This window comes from Lampetra planeri, chromosome 37 (assembly GCF_965212315.1).
Source record: "Lampetra planeri chromosome 37, kcLamPlan1.2.h2, whole genome shotgun sequence".
Lineage (NCBI taxonomy): Eukaryota > Metazoa > Chordata > Hyperoartia > Petromyzontiformes > Petromyzontidae > Lampetra > Lampetra planeri.
Window position 1 is genome coordinate 1520632 of NC_136143.1, and position 24526 is coordinate 1545157.

At 42.2% G+C, this 24526-nt stretch overlaps 1 protein-coding gene across 1 annotated transcript in view; it reads left to right on the top strand.

The window, feature by feature from the left end:
- The first annotated feature begins 588 nt into the window (after positions 1 to 588).
- Positions 589 to 24526, top strand: part of LOC144730867 (dynein axonemal heavy chain 10-like) — a 97283-nt gene continuing 73345 nt past the window's right edge. Inside the window, exons 1-25 of the mRNA XM_078611661.1 lie at positions 589 to 1322; positions 1935 to 1951; positions 2720 to 2804; positions 3003 to 3118; positions 3243 to 3519; positions 3681 to 3823; positions 3964 to 4194; positions 4693 to 4883; positions 5233 to 5431; positions 8227 to 8412; positions 8770 to 8937; positions 9368 to 9544; positions 10488 to 10688; positions 13248 to 13411; positions 13905 to 14056; positions 14174 to 14335; positions 15196 to 15403; positions 15664 to 15820; positions 15946 to 16170; positions 16428 to 16682; positions 18569 to 18727; positions 19040 to 19156; positions 19248 to 19350; positions 19625 to 19803; positions 20312 to 20523. Coding sequence (XP_078467787.1) covers positions 1124 to 1322; positions 1935 to 1951; positions 2720 to 2804; positions 3003 to 3118; positions 3243 to 3519; positions 3681 to 3823; positions 3964 to 4194; positions 4693 to 4883; positions 5233 to 5431; positions 8227 to 8412; positions 8770 to 8937; positions 9368 to 9544; positions 10488 to 10688; positions 13248 to 13411; positions 13905 to 14056; positions 14174 to 14335; positions 15196 to 15403; positions 15664 to 15820; positions 15946 to 16170; positions 16428 to 16682; positions 18569 to 18727; positions 19040 to 19156; positions 19248 to 19350; positions 19625 to 19803; positions 20312 to 20523 — 4283 coding nt within the window. The 5' untranslated portion in view covers positions 589 to 1123. The remainder of the gene's footprint in view (positions 1323 to 1934; positions 1952 to 2719; positions 2805 to 3002; positions 3119 to 3242; positions 3520 to 3680; positions 3824 to 3963; positions 4195 to 4692; positions 4884 to 5232; positions 5432 to 8226; positions 8413 to 8769; positions 8938 to 9367; positions 9545 to 10487; positions 10689 to 13247; positions 13412 to 13904; positions 14057 to 14173; positions 14336 to 15195; positions 15404 to 15663; positions 15821 to 15945; positions 16171 to 16427; positions 16683 to 18568; positions 18728 to 19039; positions 19157 to 19247; positions 19351 to 19624; positions 19804 to 20311; positions 20524 to 24526) is intronic.

Genomic DNA, 24526 nt, shown 5'->3' on the forward strand with positions numbered 1-24526 from the left:
TAGTTAACGTCTCCTAGCCATTGTGATGTTGATGAGAGAGAGACGCAAACTCCAAATATACAGCAGCAGGGGTCCGGGTCAAACCCACGAACTTCCTGCACGCCACGCGAGGTAGTTAACATCCCGACATCGTAGAACCCATAGAACGCCAATGGTTTCGTGTACAGTCACATAATCAAATTTAAGAAGGAAAAAAACGGACATCAGAATACAATGTTCTTCAATTTAAAACAAAAAAGGGCATAAGCATAATAAAATAATCAGCGGGTTCATCACCGCCGGTTCATAATTGACGGGTTAATCGCCGTGTCGATTTACTCCCGAGGCCGGTTGATGGCCCAGCATCACGTGACACGCCCCCTCTCTGTGATTGGCTAATTGCTGCCTGCTTGGCGATTTTGTCGCGGTCCGTTTGTATCGCACGTTCACGCGATAGCCACAAACATTTAAACGTTTTAATTAACGTATTTATTAACGTTTTTATTACTCCTTAAACGTTTCATTGGTGTGGTTGGGGGGAATAAACCCCAAATCGTGGAAACTTAATCGATTAAAACGTAACGTTGAAATAATTTACCTCAATGTACGTTTATATTTGTTTTAAAAGCTCACGTAAGATTTTAGTAACTTATTAGAAGTAATTTTATTAGACTGAAGTAACTTATAAAATACGTGGATATCACAGTACAATACACGTCACAAATACAGTATTCTAAAATCTCTTCAAATTATAGAATGCTGTTGCCAAAAGTAAATGTCGGGTGTATAATTAATTTAAATTAAATCTTACATTTTCGGAAATCTATAGACGCAGAAGTAAGATCAACTAATAACCTATAGACGCGTAAAACATGCTCCCGCCTCAGGGATTCGGTTAATTATACAATAACATAGTTACTGTGAGGTTGCTGGTGCCTTCCACTTGGGAGTGAATATTAAAATTCTCATAAAATTTGAGGTAAGTTAATCCTTTACAAATGTAACCACCCCCCCAGATCTCAAGTTAGGCGTAGTAAAAGTGGCGAGAATCCTGCGGTGAGATTCCCTCCAGGAGGACCTCGGCTGGCGGTGACAAAACCAATCGCCATTGCCTCCCAACAACAACAACAAAGTGTGTGTAGCCATGTCGTCCTGGCCCGTCCTCTCGTGGTTGAGGGACAGGGTCTCCTCCATGCTGAGCACTGCCAGTCGCTTCGACCGCCTGATGGAGGACGAGGGTCACTGCGACTCCGTGCGGCGCCTCCTCGGCCACGTGGCGGACGAGGAGGACGATCCGCCCCAGGTGCTGTGGTTCTACGTGGAGGCTTTGGGACGGCAGCAGGGTGAGAGACACCAATGCTGAGCTCTTGTCTTCCTTCACGACATCTTCGTCGTGGCATTATCCCCCCCTTCGTGTGATGATAATAAAATAGATGCGCGCAAGTAACTTGAATTTACACCCGAACGCTCATGACAGACTTAACGCGGTTGTCTTTATCTGTGTAAGAATCGCGATAAGGGAATAATTGTAGGGATCACCACCAACGCTTTCCGTGACGAATCTTTGCAAGATATCGCGGATAATGGGAAGATGCTGAAGTGGCGTGGCTTAGATTGTCTTGCAAAAACAATCGTTTATCACAGCTCCAATAACCATGGTATATTGTGTATGTTCATGGCGTGTATATTTGAAATACAATTTGTATGTGTTCAAGCAAAGTCGCATACTTGGTATTTATACATCTTCACAATACAGTACTGTACTACATGTAATTCTACCAATCACTGTACTACACTTAATTATATCAACACCTGGTGGCGTCATTGTGAAATGTGAGTATTTTTGTTTTCGACAGAGAAAATTCCACAAACGTGATATTTGCTCAGAAAAAAATGTATTTACTGAAAATGGCTGAATGTAAAATAAACTTCTTTTTTTGTGCGTTTTATTCCAGAAACAAATATGGATATGGTGAGGGTTTTGCACCTGCCTATTGAAATCACCCTTGTTGATTTTGTCACCCTCATACAAGAGATGAGAAGAGAGGGCCCCCTGGTTTATTGTGAACTCTGGACGTGTTTCAATGGTCTGCCAGTGACGAGGGGTCGATTCTAATCACTGTGACCTACCACTTTCTAATACATTGTCTTAAAATGCTGTGATGTTTCTGTTATCAGAATCTGAATTTTACTGGTAGGAACCTCCTGGTTACACCAGTCCACAGGGGATTATTGTGTCCGTCGTGCAGGGAGGGGCTGGGTGGGGAGGGAGGGGCTGTGTGGGGAGGGGAGGGTGGGGCTTGGTGGGGAGGGAGGGGCTGGGTGGGGTGGGGAGGGGCTGGGTGGGGAGGGGCTGGTCACCCCGTGGTGCCCTTATATCAACGTTTAACCTACTCACACCACGCTGACCGAGCAACCCAACGTTCCTACCAGCTCCCTCCGCAGAAATGTGTAATTTATCATCGAGAAATCACAGATGCCCAATAAGGGGTGGGTCGGATTTTTTTCGCCAGGCCAGATGCATACCCATTGTGGCCTTGCCTGTAAAGTTCCGTCGTGTACTGATCACAGCATTGCTGCAACTCAGCTATTTACGTGATTATTCAAGTGTCACAACACTTGGTATTCTATCTATCTATATTTTACGTACAAGTGTTTTATTTTGAATAATGTACAAAACGTATTATAATACTGAACACTGCATTTAATGATTTGTTATGGGGTTTTTGTGTGAATGAAGGAATCTGAAGTATTGCATATCAGCTATGGTCACCTACCTGAGAACTACATTGGCCAGGGCTTATATTTTCTACGAAACACAAGAGGTGGTTACATATCAATTTGTCTAAATACATGATGTTACTGTATTTATTATATTTATTTCATAAAATTTTACATATGCTGGTTACTCAATGCATGTCAAGTTTAACCCGTGCCTGCCATAAATAGTGGTCGCGTGAGTTTTTCAAAATATCCCAAGCATGTGAAATTGTTTAACTGAATTTATATATCTATCTGGACAGAGCTAATCCCAACGCCTGTAAATTTTCTGGAAGCAAATCAACTCCTGCCACAATTCCTGGAATTTGGACTCTGCTCTGGACCTCTGCTAGGTGTATTGGAACAAGTGCTTTCCCAGGTATTACTGTAACATCATGGACTATACATCAATCGTTTGTTGCAAATAAAAATGTAATCCACAATAATTTATGGCCATGACACTAATTTGTAACAAAACATTGATGTGATGTGATGGGTCACAGATGTATGTGCCATTGCTCGCGTATGGTCGGCACAAAGGAATTACAGTGCCTCCCAACGACAGCATACAAATGGAAGCAGAAAGCCAATCACCTCGCGAGCAACTGTCATCCTCTAATAGCTCAGAAGAGAAGGGCATTGCCGAGCCTCTGTCCTCCACTGAACAGTTAGGCAAAAATAAGGTTATTGCGAGCAACCCGCAGCCAATGCGTGACGCATTTCTTCTCGGCTTACATACATTTGTTGACTTTGTCCATCGTGCCAATCAGCAGCTTGCAGGTGAGAATATTGCAGACATGGAGAGCCTTCATTTGCCATTGTAAAATACATGTTTGACATACTCTGTAGTTTGGCTTTAAATGTATTTTTGAACATACTACTTTAAATTTGTGTCATGATGGAAATTGTGCCTTTTTGAAATGTTTCTGAAACATTTGCAGGAAACATAACATTGATGATTCCAGAGAACTGGCGTGCTTTATTAAGAGACTCTGCAAATCTTGATATGGTCCAAAAATGTCTGACAGACTGGCAGATCCAGGCCATGAGAACCATCGAGGTAGAACTGGAAAAGATTCCACAGGTATGTTGAGCACTGGTAAAACAAAGCTTGTCAACTTGTGGTCAACACTCCCAAACGCTACGTTTTAAATTGAATTATGGAATTAATGACGTATAAATCTCACGAGGTTTTCAGTTTACAATAGTTGTGCATGTCATCAGGATAAAGGACCACTGGCGGAGATAGAATTCTGGCGAGAACGTAGGACTGTGCTCGAAGCACTAGCGGAACAGCTGAAACTTCCGGCTGTGCTGGAGACACTGGCATTGGTCGCCAAAGTTGATCCTGTGGCAGTACAGACATTTGAGCTCGCCACCTCCAAGCTTCATGAGCTGCAAGTAGAGGCCAAGGACAACGTCCGGTTTTTGTCCGCACTGGAAAGATACTTTAAGGTACGGGTATCAAGCTGCAGTTCAAGCGTAATTCCTTCATTATTTGAATTGATTCTCAATTTATTAATCTGTCTTCGGTTAGCCTTACAATTTGAATACGACATTTCGGTGAATTTGCCAAATCGCCGATGATGCTGGATGTAATTACCAGCGAAACGTAAATATTTTTAATGTTGTGGATTTACTCTCCAACACACAGGTGGGCTGAAGTAGTAAATAATTGGCGCGTTGTTTACGTGACAAACCTTACTGGCTGTGTCGTGTGGTGGAGGGTTACGACACATTTATACTTACGTGATCTAACCCAAAAACCTTTATTATGAATAATATTGGTCGCGAAAGCCTACATGTTAAACTGATATACAGACCGCTCACGATGATTTTAGTGCGTAATCTGAACTTGGGGACAGAGTCGTAGGTGTTATGGGTTAGGGAGTCATACGTGTCAATTAATATAGTGGAAATATGCTGTATAACCCTATGCCACGATTTTGTCAGACACTCTCCCAAGGTACAAGCTTTAGGGTTGTCATTGACACCCTGCCGTCGATGATGATGGGGCTGCGCGTGGTGTGGACCATCTCACATCACTACAACACGAGCGAGCGCATGGGGCCACTCATGCAGCGCATCGCGTGGGAGATAGCAGAGCGTGTCTGCTGCATCATTGACGTCCGCTCGCTGTTTAAGTGCGTTCATCTCGTGTACAACTCTGTGTTAAATTCAAAATGTCATTGTTAGTAGTTTAAAAATATATATACACACATAACAGGGGTGAACAGTATGATGAAGTATATTCAAATAATCCACATGACCGATATGGCGTGGGGAGGCCTTTATCCAGTAGAAAATACATTGTTTTTATTTATAAAATTGCAAGTAAAATAAATTTACTAAAAGAAAATTCATAAAATGTTATAGCCTGCTAATGTAGACTTATTACAAGCTTGCATAATCCCCAGTCAAATGAAAATTGCAACAAATATGTAGAGAACTTTAAAAATATTTTTTTAAATATGACCAATTTTTCCTGTTCAGGAATAGTCCCATGGTGGTCATGAGGCAGACAAAAGAAGCGAAGAGAATGTTGGTCCAGTGGAAAGAGTGTTACCTAGAAACCTGTGCTGCCATTGAGGCATCGGGCAGGTGTGAGTACTGGGTGTTTGACAAAAAGTGTCTATTTCAGAAGACTGACTACATGACTGGCGTATGCCAGGACCTTTATGACATAGCGCAGGTACAAACGTATGCTTTGTACAATTAACACATTCTACGGAAATGGGTGTTTTACTAGTCTTCATTTTTACATTTCTCTGGCATGAAACCAAAGGTATATGTTAAATAAAAAAACAAATGGATGCAATTTTCCTGAAATACAATATATTAAATCACAGCAATGCAGTACATTATATGTACGTTAAAAGAAAGCTGTTTAAAATCACATCCAATTCTCAGCTTGAGGGCATTGTGCCACCACTTACGGGTTTTATATGACCCTCTGTGTGCATAGCAGGGCTTATTATCTGCACCCTGGACACCACATCCAGTATACGCTTGGCTTGAGCAACAAGCCACGTGGCTACTCCACGTCGACCAGCAGCCTGGAAGATATTCAATGAGAAATTAAGTCCTGGTGCTGAGATCTATGTTCTTTAACACTGTATCATGCATCACATGTTACGATGTAGCACATGTAGACAGGATTCTCATCTTGGAATGTAGCTGCGGTGTTTGATCGCACTTCAGTGTGGTTGTGTTGAGGTTACGTGGATTCCCCAATTTGTAGCTGCATAGTGCTGTAATAATACAACTCAAGCTAGAAAACGTGTTGGTAACAAATCACGTAATGTGGGTGCAATTTGGTGATACCACGAAAAGGAAATATGTTTGTGCATCACAATTGCGCCAAAGTCTCCAAATCCACATTGGACAACCCAAGATACAGTGAGGGGGAAAAAGTATTTGATCCCCTGCTGATTTTGTACGTTTGCCCACTGACAAAGAAATGATCAGTCTATAATTTTAATGGTAGGTTTATTTGAACAGTGAGAGACAGAATAACAACAACAAAATCTAGAAAAACGCATGTCAAAAATGTTATAAATTGATTTGCATTTTAATGAGGGAAATAAGTATTTGACCCCCTCTCAATCAGAAAGATTTCTGGCTCCCAGGTGTCTTTTATACAGGTAACAAGCTGAGATTAGGCGCACACTCTTAAAGGGAGTGCTCCTAATCTCAGCTTGTTACCTGTGTAGAGGAGTAAAATAGGGACGTGACGTCAGGTGTGCCGTTCAGTGCAATGACGTCACGTCTCCTAGGGTACTTAAGGGATACCCCGTGACGTAAGCAGGGTCACTGTGGGAACGGGTAAAGTAAACAGGGTGAAGAGGGAACCAGGGGTAGAGAGAGGGATCGAATAGGGAGTCTGGGGAGAAGCCGGTGGTAGCCGTAGAGGTGCTCTCTCTCCGGTCGGTGGAGTCGGCAGAGTCTACGATCCGACACGAGAGAGAGAGACCGGAGCTAGCCGGCAGGGACCCGGACTCAGAGTAGGACCCCTAAAAGACACCTGTTCACAGAAGAAATCAATCAATCAGATTCCAAACGCTCCACCATGGTCAAGACCAAAGAGCTCTCCAAGGATGTCAGGGACAAGATTGTAGACCTACACAAGGCTGGAATGGGCTACAAGACCATCGCCAAGCAGCTTGGTGAGAAGGTGACAACAGTTGGTGCGATTATTCGCAAATGGAAGAAACAAAAGAACTGTCAATCTCCCTCGGCCTGGGGCTCCATGCAAGATCTCACCTCGTGGAGTTGCAATGATCATGAGAACGGTGAGGAATCAGCCCAGAACTACATGGGAGGATCTTGTCAATGATCTCAAGGCAGCTGGGACCATAGTCACCAAGAAAACAGTAACATACTACGCCGTGAAGGACTGAAATCCTGCAGCGCCCGCAAGGTCCCTCTGCTCAAGAAAGCACATATACATGCCCGTCTGAAGTTTGCCAATGAACATGTGAATGATTCAAGAGAACAACTGGGTGAAAGTGTTGTGGTCAAATGAGACCAAAATGGAGCTCTTTAGCATCAACTCAACTCGCCGTGTTTGGAGGAGGAATGCTGCCTATGACCCCAAGAACACCATCCCCACCGTCAAACATGGAGGTGGAAACATGCTTTGGGGGTGTTTTTCTACTAAGGGGACAGGACAACTTTACCGCATCAAAGGGACGATGGACGGGGCCATGTACCGTCAAATCTTGGGTGAGAACCTCCTTCCCTTAGCCAGGGCATTGAAAATGGGTCGTGGATGGGTATTCCAGCATGACAATGACCCAAAACACACGGCCAAGGCAACAAAGGAGTGGCTCAAGAAGAAGCACATTAAGGTCCTGGAGTGGCCTAGCCAGTCTCCAGACCTTAATCCTATAGAAAATCTGTGGAGGGAGCTGGAGGTTCGAGTTGCCAAACGTCAGCCTCGAAACCTTAATGACTTGGAGAAGATCTGCAAAGAGGAGTGGGACAACATCCCTCCTGAGATGTGTGCAAACCTGGTGGCCAACTAAAAGAAACATCTAACCTCTGATTGCCAACAAGGGTTTTGCCACCAAGTACGAAGTCATGTTTTGCAGAGGGGTTAAATACTTATTTCCCTCATTAAAATGCAAATCAATTCATAAAATTTTTGACATGCATTTTTCTGGATTTTGTTGTTATTATGTCTCTCACTGTTCAAATAAACCTACCATTAAAATTATAGACTGATCATTTCTTTGTCAGTGGGCAAACGTACAAAATCAGCAGGGGATCAAATACTTTTTTCCCTCAGTGTATGCAGCTTAGCCTGTTTATGCAGCTACAACTTAATCCTATTTATTAGGTGTTGTCTTTAAATCAAGTGTAGATATGAATGTGCTACTTCATATGAAAAATGTATCATTCTTTGGAATTTTGGGTAAATATAATGTACACACAATGAGTTGTTTTTGGATGTCTGTCTTGTGATACAAATATATTTTTACTTAGATTCTGGAAGAATTTTATGCAGATTTTGGGCCAGAGTTGAAGTCCATAACTGGGATTTTGTGGTATATCGATGATGTACAAAAGAAGGCTGACCAGCTCATTGACCCATTTACAAGCATACTTTTCAACCCATTCAATGTCCAGTATGCAAAATCGTGGAATGGATTAATTGCTGGTTTCAAGCAGGTGTGTAAAGGTGCAACTGTTGACATAATTTTTTGTAAACATAATTTACATTTTTCATTTGTGTTTATTTTTCTATTCTCTATCCCAGGAAAATATTGGTAATGCAAATTCAAGGTTTTTATTTACCCAGGACATTCTAAATCAGTTTGAAAGCCCTTCCAAAAACGTTTGACTAATTCCATATTGAGTATTTTTGTATGTGAGAGGAAACAGGAATGCCAAGAGAAACTCCTTGTTGATGAAAGGACAATATTGATAATGTACAATCCTACATTGTTGATACAACTCAATAGATCGACCTGTTTGCACATTTTTTTTACAAAATCTATGTATTTATATATTGATGTTTAATTAAAGGATATCGAAGAGACGGCTGTGACGTTAATAAATGATGCATTCAAACACCTACGTTCCGCTGATGCATTTGACATGCTATTGAAGTTTAAGAACATTCAAAAGGGAGAGAAAATCAGCTCACTGTTGATGGAGAAAGTGAATGAAGTGCTCTTACGGTACTGCAAAGAGGTACTTGTTTTACTTATGCTGTGTTACAATGTGAACTTTGACCATGTTTGAACTGTATCTAAAGTAATAGCAGTGATCTACAGTAGTATTGTGGGAATATACATGCTCTTTTAAAAAATCTAGCCTTCAGATAATTGTATTTGTGTTCATGACATTTGTTTGGTTTGGTTTGGTGAGATTTCATTGTGCTTCATTTCCTATTTGTAGTACTATAATGAAGTTGAGTTTAATGTAATAATTATGTGTGTGCCAACGGTGCGTATTTGCTAGTCTTAACCAATTATTAACTGGTCTGTGCATTAATGGAGACATTCTGCGGTATGGTTCTGTAACAAATGTTTAAAAAAGCCAATGCATATGACAAAAAACAGGACATATCACACCAAACCACCTGTAAGCATTTAAACATCTTAGAAAATCTGTTTTTCAGGTAGCAACAGTGCAGGAAATATTTATGACGTCTCATGAGAAGCCACCAATTGGCAAGAGCCAACCGCCGGTGGCTGGAGCCATCAGCTGGGCTCGTATGCTATTTCAGCGTATCAAGCATCCCATCATCCACTTCCTGAGCTCTCCGCATGTGATGGACACGGAAATCGGCAGAGCTGTGCGTCAATCTAGAAGTTTGCAGTCATGGCGATAGTTTGGTTGATTAACATTCCAGGGTTTTGTAGTTGCAATTCAGGACAGCACTGCTGAGATGCAACATACTTAAGAGAGGAGAACTACATGTAAATGTATTGTCATGCATGGTGTATCATGTAATGGACGAAAACCATTCTGAGTAGACTCAGATTTCCCAAAACAGCTCCCTTAAAAAGAAAGTAATGCGATAAATTAAACACTCCATATGCCTTCCCATATTTGTCACTAGTTAAATTACTTTTATTCTCCACAACGACGTTAAATTTTTTTAGTTATCAATTATATATTTCTGCATCGAGTTTGGACCCATATCTTAAGGTCCTTACATATAAACAATTGGCTTAAGCAAGCTTGGCTCGTCATGAGACACTGAATGTGGAAACCAATGCTGCTAAACAAATACTCTCAGAATACTGTGTGGCGCAGGGGTCCCCAATCCTGGCCGCACAGCAGGAGGTGAGTGGTGAGGCCGCGCGTGGCCCGCCCATTATTTTACCACTTCCATCCGTGCCTCTTTCCCGCACTGCGCACTTTTCTCAGTTTTGGTAAGCCCACAAGCTAACCCTTGCCATAATAAGTCAAAAACAAACGTCGCTGGAGAGCTTCTTTGAAAAAGGGGAAAGACCCAATGATGACCCCCCCCCCCGGTCCGTGAAAAAATTGTCTTCCACAAAACCGGTCCCTGGTGCCAAAAAGATTGGGGACCGCTAGCTTAATTGGATGTGAAAAAATACTTTCATATTTTTATGGGGAGGGACAGATATGGGAAGGAGGCATATTATTTGCTCATTAATTATTTTCACAGTGATGCTAATAATTCTGTAATGTATATTTATCAATAGCTATCTGAGAACAAAATTGTGAGCAATGAAGGCAACATTAACAGTTATGTTGGTATGTTACAGACTAAAGAAAAGTATCTAGAAGTGGGAATGCAATTGAAAAAATATGAGGAGAAGAAATATGCCGACTGGACAAAAGAGGTGGAATCTGTTCTGTTACCTTACCTGCACAAAAGCCTGCTGAGGCTCGCGGATTCACAGGGCAATCTCAAGCTATCTGCAATGGATGACTACATTAATCCTGAAAGTAACTCACTAGCTACTGTAAGTGAATATATTTTTTAAAAACTTTATAGGTATAGTATTTATACTTAAATTAATTGTAATGTATTCATATACTATACACCCTATATTTATATGATGCTAAATAGGAAAAGTATGGATGAGTCATTGTCAGGGTTGACTAATCCCAACATCCCACCAGAGTTGATAAAAACAAGTACCACTTTTGAGAGAATATAATAGATTGATCTTTGTTTCAATAATCTGAAATGTTCACCGTTGGTTTAGGACTGTTGAAGGTGATGAGACAGATGTTTCTTAGACGCACCCATTCGGTTCAGCAAACATGAGCCCACTTCTTTGTGCTGATACTGTATGTTGAAAATGTGAATATTCAGCTCTCGTTTAACACTTACTCCACGCCACGTTAGTTTGTCTCTTAAGGCTTCCATCCCCTGTACCGCTTACTAAATACCATAGACTGCTTCTTCAGATTTGCTGTCATGGTCAGACTCCCCATGCTCCCATATTGGAAAGATCATAGTAAATAAAAGTAAAATGTGTGTGGATTCATACAATGCCGAAAAAGTATATGTAAAGCATCTGGGCACTTCTCGCAATACGAAAATGAGAATGTACTGTACAAACACTGCTAGGAGCCCTCTTCAGAATTGCTTTGCCCCAGAATAATATAATTTACTGTATTATTTCTCCTCTCTCTGATGATGGGACTGTGCCCTGGGGATGGGTGTTCGGTATATGCTTGCTTACACGGCAGGAACAATCTGGGTGTAACTTTTCTGAATCCTTTATTACTTCCTCTCCCTTTGATTTTCCTTTATCGAATGTTCGATAACTAATACTAAAATAGACGGTTTTTGGCTTATTTCAAAGTTTAAGCGAATGTTTGATGTACCATCTTTCTAACTGTTTCGTATAGCTGATGTAGATGCAGAGCAACAACTACAATTTCACATTATGGTGTTCAAGCCAGATAACTGTGCCAGGAGTAGTGGAGTGTGTTGCTGTGATGCCTACTCCGTATTTTTGGATCGGGCATTGCGTCGTTATATATTGTATGGTCTGTTCTGGATGACCACAGTCACACACTGGAGAGTTAAAATGTTTCCATTTGTGCATCAATTATCCGCATCTGCCATGATTTGTGCGGATGTGGTTTAGGGTGGACCATGAGCTTCATGGAAGATCACACCCAGAGATCTGTTGGGTTTTTCACAAGGTGTTTGTGAGTTCTTTTAAACTCCATTCAGCTCTCCAGGCTTGATTAGGGTTGAATTCGCATTGTTGATGGTTAAGCGCATGGGTTCAAAAGGGCTTTCATGGCATCAAGCAATGACGAGGTACGTTATTGAGGTCCTGATAAATGGGAAGGTGACTATTTTCCTCGATTTGCAGGACTTCCCGTCGGGTTGCAGTTTTGCGGCGGATGGGTAGGGGAGAGATGTGTGATAGCGTGGGCAGCCACAGTGTTGGGATCGACTTGAGAGTTCCAGTGATACACCGCATTGAAATTGTTCAGTTGGACATCAACAAGTCGAGTGTGACTACTTTTTGTCCATACTGGTGCACAGTGTTTTGCTACAGAGTACTCAAGGGCCATAGTTGATGTTCGTAGCGCTGGTGCTCATGCTCCCAAGCTTGTGGTTGCCAGTTTCTGGACCAGTTTAACCCGTGTTTTTGTCTTGGAGGGTATCTTTTTCAAGTGGTCATGGAAGGTTAGCGTACGGTCCAGCTTAATTCTGAGATGTTGGAGTGGGGTCATGTTGCACATTGTTGCCGCAGAAGGTCACTTTCAGAGTGTACTTGGTGCTCTTGTTCTCAAGATTAAATGCAGTGACTGTTGTTTTATGAGAATTTGGCTTTAGCCTCCATTTCCGGAAATATTCCCCCATGGTGTTTAGGTCTTAGTTCAGAGTAGATTCCATGTCGTTGAAAATGGTTTCTTGCATTGCCAGGGAAAGGTCATCCGCGTATACATATTTGCATGACCCGGTTTTCGGCATGCTGCTCGTATTGATATTGAGCATTGGTGCGAGTATTGACACTCATGGCAATCCATTATTGAGAAACTGGGGTGAGCTGGCTTTGTCGCCCATATAGACCCGTGGTCAGCATCATCCTTATCAGGCATATTGTGTGAGTCAAGGAATGGTCCTTGTGAGCTTCAACATCAAGCCCTTAATCCAGACTGTCGTAGGCCGATGACAAGTCCACGAAGGCTGCGCCGGTCTTGGATTTTTTCTGTAATCTGGCCTCAATGTGCATCGCAAAGGCAAAAACTTTGTCACAGCAGCTGCGTCCAGGCCAGAATCCCTCTGGTTCTTCAGGGTCACTGACTCAACAAGGGGGCTGATTCTCTGGAGGATGATGCATTCCAGCCGTTTATAGGTCGTGCACAGGAGTGATATCGATTTTTAGCTTCCCGGGTCTTCAGTTGGCTTCATAATGATGGGTTGAGTCACATCTTACTAATATTAAATGGCACATAATTGTGAATGTGTTGTTCTAACAAACGATCTGGCTCTGTATCCCAGTCACAATATAACATATCCTGTATTTGTGTTTCTGTGGTGTCCTCAGGAGTTGTTCTTGAGAAAACATGAGAACATATCGATGGACTTTGAAGTAAACTTTGCTCCAGAGCTGCTGGAGGTTATAATGGAGGCCAGGCGTCTGAACCAGCTTGGTTTTCACATCCCAGAGGTGACCTGCAATGCAGTGCTGCTGGAGGAAAGTCTCATCAGGTATCCTCGATTTTCTTTCTGCAGTTAGCTGGAGTACCTTTAATAATGAAATCAATCAAGTGTTTAGGTTTTTTGACCAATGCAATACACGTAATTTTTTCAGCCTCTGTATTTCACAGTAGATCCTAAGAAGTGTAATAGTAAAATGTACGATCTTCACAATATTAATAATTATTTTTAAATATGTATTGACGTAACAAAAATAATTACTGTATTGATATTTTATAATTCTTATAAAAGTTACCCTTTCGCTCGTTTACCTCTCAATGTCACTTCTACTTCTGCACAGCTAAGTTGTGATTTGAGTCTCATTCTGCAATCTTCATCGTGAGCATATTCTTGTGCACATTCTCTACTTTGGCTACCATTCCATCAATTGTAGTAATCATCCTTTTTAGTGATGTCTCTGCTTTCTGTTTGTTCCCTGATTCATGTGCTCATTTTTCTGTCTGTACTCTGTATACATAACCTACATTAATTTGCAATATTTCAGGAATAAAGATGCCCTCAAAATGACTTTACAACATTATCGTGCCGTGCTGAACTCTATAAATGAAGCTGAATCTCAACTGCTGGACCAGCAGATTAATCAATTGCAAAGCATCTTGTCGCCAGGGCTCAATAGAATATTTTGGAACTCTCTAGGTAGGTTTTATCTGATGACCCAGTAATGGCAACCATCAGTTTTGCCCAAATATGTGACATGATTGAATTGTTTTCACGCGACTTTCACTGTTCATGAACACTTCTCTTTTCTAACAGGAGTTAGAGACTACATTTCTCGTTTGAGACAAGCGATCGCCAAGTTTGAAAAACTTGTAGCACAAGTGCACAGAAATGCTTTCCTTATGGAATGCAAGTTAACAGCCATTAAGACAGCAATCTTGTGTAGAATTCCTTATTCAATGCACGGGGAACTTTCAAGTGAGTATAGCTGCAGTGAATAAGGTGTTTTGGTACATACTGTGCTTTTTAGTTTCTCCCAATGTGATGTTTTTTTCCCACAGAGATACTTAAATGTTTTGTCAGATTATATATCTATATCCTGGTCTCATTCTTCCACATATCTACAAATATAAGCTTTATATGAAACGTGAGTTCTTTATTTCTAGTTATGACAAGTGAAAATTGTTTTCACTCACATGTAGTCTTCACAGAATCATCATAACAAAAATTTCCAAAGGAGAAGAAGGAGCGATGGGACCTCTCGCACACACGTGCTCGGACACGCGCATGTTAATAAGAATAATGCTAGAAATATTAATTTAAGAAAATTATGAAAAAGTACCTTTACAGCCAATAAATTAAAAACATCTGATTTGCTGCAAATTGCTTGAGTCATACAGGACCATGTTTAAAGTAAATCCCAAAAAACTCCAAACAGCAAAACTAAAGCAACTTGTGAAAGAGCTTAAGAGCAGTGGGAGAAACGCCCTAAGCCGTTCTTCCCAGCTACCTTGTTTCAGTTCAGTTCTTGCAGTACATTTTTTTAGACACTGCTATGTTATTGGATGTATGGAGTCTTTGTTTTCCCACAGCTTGTTGACATAATATAACCAGAGTTTGAAGTGGTACACCTGATGTTCTATCATTTTATCAAAATGTCATGAAGTAACCAACCATGGGTAATACATATGAATGCAATAATTGCATGTGCTTTTACACTCTGGTATACTGCCTCTATCAAATCTGCATGTCACCAAGCAGGACAATATTGAACAGTGAAGAAATTATATTGTGATAATTTCCGAAGAGAATTGTTAATCGTCTGTGCCGAGTGGCAGGTGCGAGGGAGTTTTTTCAGTCCATGGAGTGTGAGCGACAGAGGGACGTGGAGCTGCTGCTGAGAGAGGTGCAGGCAATCGGCCCACTGCTGGTAAAGGTGGAAGGCCTAGTGGCCTTCACCAGCACGGGCAGGTCGCCCCAGCTTGCCAATTATTACACTTACTGGGAGAGACGAATCTATGATGCGCTCACAAGTATGGTGCTCAGGTACAGTCACCATTCTTTACCTTTTCTTATAGTTTCATGATGATTGCATTGTCTACCAAGGAAAGGCTACCCTAAGTCTCATAAATATTTTCGTGGGAATTATTCTGTTTGGCCAATTGAATGTTTTTTCAGATGTTGGAATGTTTGTAAAAGCTAGGTTTCATAGAGAAACCCAGGTATATAATTGGGAAAGAGTAAAAATGACTATTCTCTATGAGAATTTATATATATATATAACTCTTGCCTATTTTTTCTTGCAGAAATTTGAATAACTGTAATTCCAATTTACAGAGTGAAAAACCATTGTTTATTGTACATACCATACCATCGTCACCAAACGTGGTGTTGCAACCTCTTCCTTATGATATCCATATCCTAGCCCTTAATTCAGCAAAAAACTGTCTGGCTTCAACTAAGGTACCCTAACACCACCTTAGTGACTGAACCAAAAAAGCAATGTAGTCAGAGTTTTGGTACATGCAGTGCTCAATTATATCAGATTTTTCATTGATGTTTATGTAAAAAAAATTCTGGCCCAACAGAGTTTTGTACGCTGGATGGATGGAACATGCATCGAAACACCGCCTCAGTTCATAGCCAATGAAGACGAACCTGTAGTTCTCAGCTTTTTCGACGACATCTCTCAGAACCCTCAGATATCGTTTCATCTCAATCTCATCTCCCTCACCATGCAGCAGATTCTGCGCAATATCAACAAGTACCTCATCAGCTGGAAGAAGTTCAATACAATTTGGAAACTTGACCAGGTGAGAAGTGCTTGTTTGAGACAATCTTGTATTGCCAACACAATAGTTTTCAATGCTCCAATAACTTAACAAATGTTTCAGAGAAATACAAAGGAGGAAATGGGAATAGGACAGACTGAGCAAGGGAGTGAGATAAAATAAGACATATAGGCGGTCTGAAAGGATTATTGTGTCATGAGCTGCCGATTTATGAGGGTAACTTTCACCAGTCAATGCTTCTTTCTGTTTGTTGATTTCTGACTCCCCGTTATCCCCAGAACCTAATGCTGCAGCGGGTTGCAGCTAAGAATCCGAGTTGTGCGGTGTACGAAGGAAAACTGAAACTGTACTCAAACATGCGAGCCGAGATCCAGGCACAGCCCGACACTTGGGATGAGCATTGCATAAGGCTGCAGTTGACACCGCTCATCTCATCAATCGTGACCAAGTTGCACTCGGTGCAGATTTCTCTGAGCAGGATGCTCAATCAAGTCAACAGAAAAAACTTGTTTGACTTTCAGAATTCACTAATTGTGAGTGCAAGACGTGAACGGGGAAACATGGTGGCAGGTTTTTTATTTATTTATCAGTGTCTAGCGTGAAGTACCCGGCGTTGGCCGGGGGAAAAATATATTTCAAAACGTCTCTTAAAAACATAACATATACATACACAAATACTAAGCTATTGTGAAAGCCCGGTGTGCTGTTTGTCCATTTGTCCATCAACAAAATTATAAGAGGCTTGCAGAAGTCCAATAAGTTATAAAAAGTGGGGTGTAAATAGTTGATCTAACAGGTTTCCGAAAATTGTCGACCCCCCTCACCTCAAAATTTTGTTTTACCCCCGCGTAGGCATATATACCTACACTCCCTACATACAATAGAGTGAGGAGTATCTAGTGACTCTATAGTAGTATCTGACTCTACAATAGTATCTGGCTCTACAGTAGTATCTACTGACTCTATAGTAGTATGTATTTACTCTATAGTAGTATCTACTGACTATAGTCGTAACCACTAACTCTATAGTGGTATCTGCTGACTATAGCAGTATCTGCTTACTCTATAGCAGTATATATGACTATACCGTACTATCTACCGATTCTACAGTAGTATCTACCGACTCTAAAGTCGTATATACCAACTCTATAATAGTATCTATCGACTCTATAGCAGTGGTGAGGCCTAGTCACGTACAGAGCCCCCAGCCTCGCTGCCACCCCCCCACCATCCCCCCGCCCGCTCGACAGTAATAGTATCTAAGGACTATAATAGTATCTACCAACCCTATAGTAGTAAGTGCACACATTGGGGAGAAGAGGACATCACACTGTGAGGAATTTATCTCAGCGTTGTGTATTTTTTTGCTGAATTTTAACGCGAATGAGAATTCCCCCCACCGATCGCGTATGTGCGTTGCTAAGGCAACCACCACCCCGGAGCCGGCTTTCTTGCGCATGCGCAGATGCATGCTCTGGCGCCACCCTGTGCTTATAAAAGGGAATAAATTGTTAATTTAACGACTTTAAAGTTGACATGTGAAATACGAATAGCACTTTTTCGTCCCGGGGCATACCACGTGGTATCCGTGTACTTTTTTGATACGTAAACCCCACAGTTTGTCAATTAAAAAGTCTCAAGGTACCCGCGCAGACAGACAGACACACAGACAAAAAAATGACGTTTATAGGTAAGATGTATCTCTTTCACAAGTCAAAAAGGCAAAAAGAGTCCACATATACTGGAGTGCATTTTAGTAGCACTCATCTGCATTGGTGATAATGATCCAGTAGTGAAAATTCCAGTATTTCCAGTAGACATGCTCTATTTTGTGAATTCTTATTTAAATAGTGTTATATTTTTACAAATATATACATGAATGTTTTCTACTTTGGTTTGTCTGACAGGAGCCAATGTTAGGAAGTTTCCTGTGAATGACACTAATTTGTATTATGTATAGTATTGATTTGGTTTTGACATGAGAAGCTCATTGGCTTTACATCTACTCGTGATATGTACCTTATGGTGGGACCCCGGGGTCCCATAAGCCCCCGGCTCTCGCATAAACTGCGTTGCGACGTCATTTTATTTCTGTTGAAGGCGAACGATACGACAATCTATTCCTCTTAATGGGCTATACACGATGCGCTAATCAAAGTTTCGCTTGTTCAGCTCTTCTACGCATTCGTCCTCGCTGCGCTTGGATGACATGACAACAATGATCCGCGCCAGGTGGGTCTCGGCGTTTATGTGCGCGGTGGGACGGAGTCGCCAAAAATAAATAAATTATTTGCGGTTTTGACTACCGTTTATTCGGGACCCCGGGGTCCCACCATAAGGATCATATTAAAATACAGATCAGCAAAATCTGCGACTTGTCTTTTGTAAGGCATTTATTCTGACTGGTGATTGTGCACAGGAAAAGCGGCAAATTCTGAATAAGGTACCTCAGAGTTTCAATGACATCAAGCTCATCCTCGGCACAATTTCTATCATTATGGAGGAGTCTCTCACTATGGAGCTGATGCTGAATGATATCCAAGAGAAATATCACAACTTGGTTCTATTTGACATTGACGTAAGTACATTATTAGATGACATGTTGCTATCTGCCCATATATAGAGGTATGTTTGTCAGGGACAGCATTGCCTGTCGTATGATTAATGCTACTATGCCGAGTTGTTATGGCTGCCTATTGATGGTGCTAGTTGATGCTGGTATTAATCTTCATATCTTATAGTGTAACATCTTAAGCTGTCAATTGATAAAATATAGTTTAAAAAAAAATCAAATACCCGTGTATGAGAATAAAATATTAGTGGCGTTACACTTGACGAACACTTAATATCTGTGTGAAAAAAATGTTATTTAATAAAAGATCTGTTTCAGTTAACACAAGAAGAAATTGAAGCTCTTGCTAATGTGCAATCATTATGGGAAAACCTGATAATGGACGCGAAGAAAACCAACTACAACCTAACCCCTTTAAAGAAACACTTTATGCAGGTGAGACGTGCTCATGTTTGTCATTAACTAAACAAAAAGTGTCACGTTATTTATTTCACGAATATACATGTATGGTTGCATGTTTTCACAGATTACTGCAGATGATATGAGCGTGTTTAAGCAAGACCTGATGCAGTTTATTGAGCGGTTCCGTTGTGAGGGCCCTGTCTCATTTGGACCTAACTTTGACAAAGGTTTGATATTTCTTTTTGATCTTATTCTATAATGTCGTAGTCAGCTCAACAGATTTTAGTATTTTAGTAAAGGTTTAAATTTTAGTTAGCTTGCATTTAACAAAAAGGCCAGTTATCTAAAATCATGTGAGAATAACTTTTTTAAAAGTAGCCTTAAATGCAGACCTGATTCGATTAAACGGTTGGGTTGGATGCTATTCAAACAGGGTTGCTATACTTGAATGGAAAATATATTTCAAAAGTCTCATTGGTTTACTGCTGTGACTCCCTATAGGCCTGGAAGTGTTGGTGATATTCCACAATGAAGCTGATGAGTATGGAAAAAGGAAAAAGGAACTGACAAACGCAGAGAAGCTATTTGACCTCCAAATTACTGCTTGCACAGACCTTGTTAATGTTCAAACCGAAATTAAGGACTTGAAAGAAATCTACAACATTTACAGTCAACTGAAGGTCAGCAGCTTGAATACATGGCTGGATATCCAAGTGGTAATCGCTTTAGGCAATGAGCCAGTTAGCAATGGTCTTTAGTTGAATTCCCAATAGCTGGCCGATTAAGCTGTAGCTTGTTGCACATTGTTTACCATCAGCTAAACAGTGTTCTTATGGATGTTTATCTTATTCAAAAGAGTAGACCATTCTATGACATGATAGCATACAATTTAAATGGTACATTTTTTTAGAGAGTCCAACCAATAGGTTAAGGAAACTGTAGGGTTCTTAGCATAGTCATTTTTCAAATGTTAGTTTGGGGAGTGTGATATAGCATTTGTGTGATGGTGGCATTGCAGAGGTATAGCATAATAGTGGGACTGCTGTTGCTTGGCCTCACAGGCTTCACTAGTCAAAACATATTTATGTATTCAAATATATGGCAAATTACTGGAATAAGATGAAAACAAGACATAGCAAGTTTTTTGATTTGCATCTTGCTGATTCCTCCACTAACACTACTGAGCAGGCCACAAAACAAAAGTGGGCACGGATGCTGTGGCGTGACCTGGACATGTCAAATTATGAAGAGGGGGTGGATGTGCTCATGAAGTCGCTGCACAGTCTCCCAAAGATGGTCAGGGAAATGTCTGCATCATTATTCTTGGAGGCTAAGATCAACGACTTCACCAGTGCATTGGCTCTGCTGGCATATTTGAAGGCAGAGGCACTGCAGGAGAGGTATTACGTGCAGGTGCAGTTAGTGTTGTATAAGAGAGTTCAGAAAGTATGCTGTTGATCCATTTTAATGCACGTATGAATGCTGTCCCTTTTTGTGTGTTAGGTTTTCACTTGTTTCCTCTATTACTGTAAACTAATCGAGAATTATCAAAACATTTCAAGAAGGATCCTCTCGAATTGAGATTGGAAACTCATCCAGGTTTTTATTGATACATAGAGGTCAAGGGCCATCACAGCTGTTGATTCTACCACAACCCCCCATCACTTCTGCTCGATCCCATGATAGTTTAAGTATCCAACCATCTGGTTTAAAGTACGATTTATTTCCATTCTTTGTGTTTTCAATGCAGTACCTGTATTAGTAACCATCCTTCATTCTTCATATACTGTATGTCCACCCGAACAATGTCCTCTTTATATCGTCCGCAATGCTTTCTTGCCATGTGCTATTCCAATCTTCCAAGTCATTCACCTTATGCTACCATGTATTTCCTAGGAATACTTGAAAGTACCTATTTTCAAAGGCCATACATTGATTTGCTTAAGTTCAGCTTCCTGACACATAGATTAAAAGGATGTTACTCTTGTCTCAAGCACATAGTTCTGAACACAAAAGTAGGCCAGTTACTTTTACAGTAGCTTGCGTAACATTTTTTAAAACTCACCCTGATACATGCATTTGTCTCTTGACCTGCTACTCACAATCATTACGTATGTACAAGGTTTATGAAGAACCTTGTACCCCCAGGATACAAGGTTCTTCATAAACCTTGCGCAACTAACCAGCGGGGTGGTGGCTTAGCGGTCGTTTACAATGCACATTTTAAAATTAAAGAGCTCTATCTACCGATGGCTCCTGCCACCTTGGAGGTCCAGTCCGTATCCCTCACTACTGAGTGCTTTTCCATCATTTCCATCTATCGCCCTCCAGATGGCAGCATCAACACCTTCTTAAATGAGCTTTCGGAATTCCTATATCTGATTCCTAACCCATCTCACAGGCTTGTGATTACAGGTGACTTTAATTGTCCCGGCAATACCCCAGCCTCCATCGATAGTCACCTTGAGTCAACTTTGGCCTGCCATAACCTAGTCATCACAAACTGAGGCCCCACCAGAGCTTCGTCAACCAATGTTGAGAACATGCTCGACCTGGTTCTGGAACCTGACCAGCAACGACGCATCACTGCACTGGGAGTTTTCCAAACTGGTTACTCCGACCACCGCCTCATACTTTCTTCCCTCCAATTTCCCAAGCCAATCACCATCAAATTCACCCGCAACTTGCGTAATTTTAAGGGTATCAAGTTTTCTGCTTTTCGTCACCTCCTTGCAAATTCGCTTTCAATGTTATCCCCATCATCGGATCCAACCGTCTGCGCTCTCCAACTAGAAGCTGACATGAGGGCGGCGCTGGACAAACTAGCTCCATTAAAATCACGAACCGCTAGGCAGTCTTCCCACGACACTCACTGGCTCTCAAGAGATGCCATCATTGCTAAGCGAACCAGGAGGCGCCTTGAAAGTATCGCATCCCGCAGTGGTCTACCTGCTGATCGACTTGCTTACAGAGTCGCCTGCAGGAAAACTAACAAACTAATCCTAGTCTCACGTTCCTCCTACATTGAGGAACGCATCAAAAAAGCAACCGGAAAACCGCGCATTCTATGGAAAACCCTCAAAGATCTTCTACATCCTGGTAGCACCATAGTCCCTCACCTTAGCGATCCCCTTGCCTCACTGAAACTTGCCACCTCTTTTAATACTTATTTCACCAACAAGTTAATCACCATCGCAAACTCGTGCACGTCTACCGACACATCGCACCATTGTACCCCGCTCATGGTACCTAAAATTGTAAGCACTAACCCAGACACTCTTCTAATTACGCTAAAGCCGGTGTCTACAAAAGACGTTTTCTCGTTAATTGAATCACTTCATTTTAAGTAATCTCCACTCGACGTGCTCCCAGGTTCCTTGTTCAAGCAATGTGCTCCTGGAACTCGCCATCATGATCAGGAACATCGCAAATGCCTCCTTCTCTACGGGGTGTTTTCCATCCAACCTCAAACCTGGCCTGGTTTCTCCCTTGTTAAAGAAACCAAGTCTTGACCCGGATGACCCATCTAGTTATCGTCCCATCACTAACCTCTCGAACCTCTCTAAACTCCTTGAACGACTAGCCCTCGTCCAGCTAAAACCACACATCACCTCCTCCGCAAACTACTGCTGCTTCCAGCCAGCTTACCGTCAAAACCATTCCACAGAAACAGCACTCACTAGAGTGCTTGATGACATTTTAACGATCATTGATTCCGGCTCAACTGTTGCACTTATAAGTCTGAACATTTCGTCAGCCTTTGACACCATCAACCATTCGCTCCTTGCTTCCCTCCTGAATTCCGACTTCAGTATATGCGGCTCAGCACTAAAGTGGATAGTTTCGTACCTTTCTGACCGGCATGTCCACATCGCCTGAAACAACAGCATGATGCGGGGTTCCCCAGGGCTCTGTACTAGGTCCCCTGCTCTTCACAGCCTACACTTCCCCGATCGGCCGGCTCATCGCAAGCTTCGGTATTAAGCATCACTCATACGCGGATGACACGATTCTATTCACCGCCATCGATTCTAGCAATGCATCTGGATTCGAGAGGCTCTCGGAATGTACCACCCGCGGTGCAACAATGGATCACTGCACACAACCTAGCCCTTAATCCGAAAAAGTCAGTGGCCATCATGTTAGGTACCAAGCAACGTCTCAATTCAGCAGCATTCCCCACACACATACACATCTTCGGTCACAGCATCAAGTTCACCGACCACTTCAGCTACCTCGGTGTCATCCTAGATTCAACTTTATCCTTCGACCGTCAAACCAACCATATCATCAGCTCATGTAACTTTCACCTGAAGGCTCTCAGACACATACGTCCTCTCATCTCTACTGAAATTGCCAACACATTGGCATGTTGCATAGTTGGGTCTCGCCTTGACTATTGCAACTCCGTCCTAGTCCGGACCTCCTCTGGCAACCTAAAGAAACTTCAAAGACTACAAAAAAACCTAGCACGCGTCGTCATTGCCCACACTCATCCCCGTCTCGACTCACTAGCTTGTCTCCGTGCTCTCAACTACATACAAGACCGCCTGCCTCTGCCACAATACCTTCATATCCGCTTGCCCGCCATACCTTTCTTCACTATTGACAACTTGCAGCTCAGCACACGGCAGATGCCTGCGCAGCGCGACTCACGACCTCCTCTTGATACCAAGATCCAGGATGGTCTTGTCTATGCGCCACTTCTCGGTGGCAGCCCCAACAGTCTGGAACGATATCCCTCTGCACATTCACAGCATCACCTCAATCGCCTCCTTCAAGAGAGACTTAAAAACTCACCTCTACAATCATGCTTTCGAGCGACTCTGAGCTTGGCTTCGCGCCTCTGAGTTGCGGCCACTACGTTTGAAAATGTGCGCGCGTTACAAATTGAACTATTATTATTTATTTATTCAGGCGCGGCGCGCAGATAACGTGGTCTCGTATCCGACAGCTTTTGGGCTAGGGCTAACATATAGATACTTAGGCTAGGATAACATATAGATACTTGGGCTAGGCCAGCCCCCTATTAGAGACGACACGAAGACAGCGATGACGCAGAGACAGCGACGACGCAGAGACAGCGACGACGCAGAGACAGCGACGACGCAGAGACAGCAATGACGCAGAGACAGCGACGACGCAGAGACAGCGACGACGTGGAGACAGTCCATCCCGATCCCACGCCAGCCCCAAGCTCCCTCGCTCGCCGCCTTATATTCCCCCGGCGTGGCTTCGCTCCGCCCCCGGCCACGCCCCCTTTCTCGAATTGTCTCGGCCAACCCCGAACTTCCTCGATAGTTCCCTCCTGTAATTATCCCTCGTGACCACTTGGCCATGCACTGTCCCTCTTTCTCCGCACTGTCCCTAGACGTATATTACTCTCTGAACTCATGACATCCT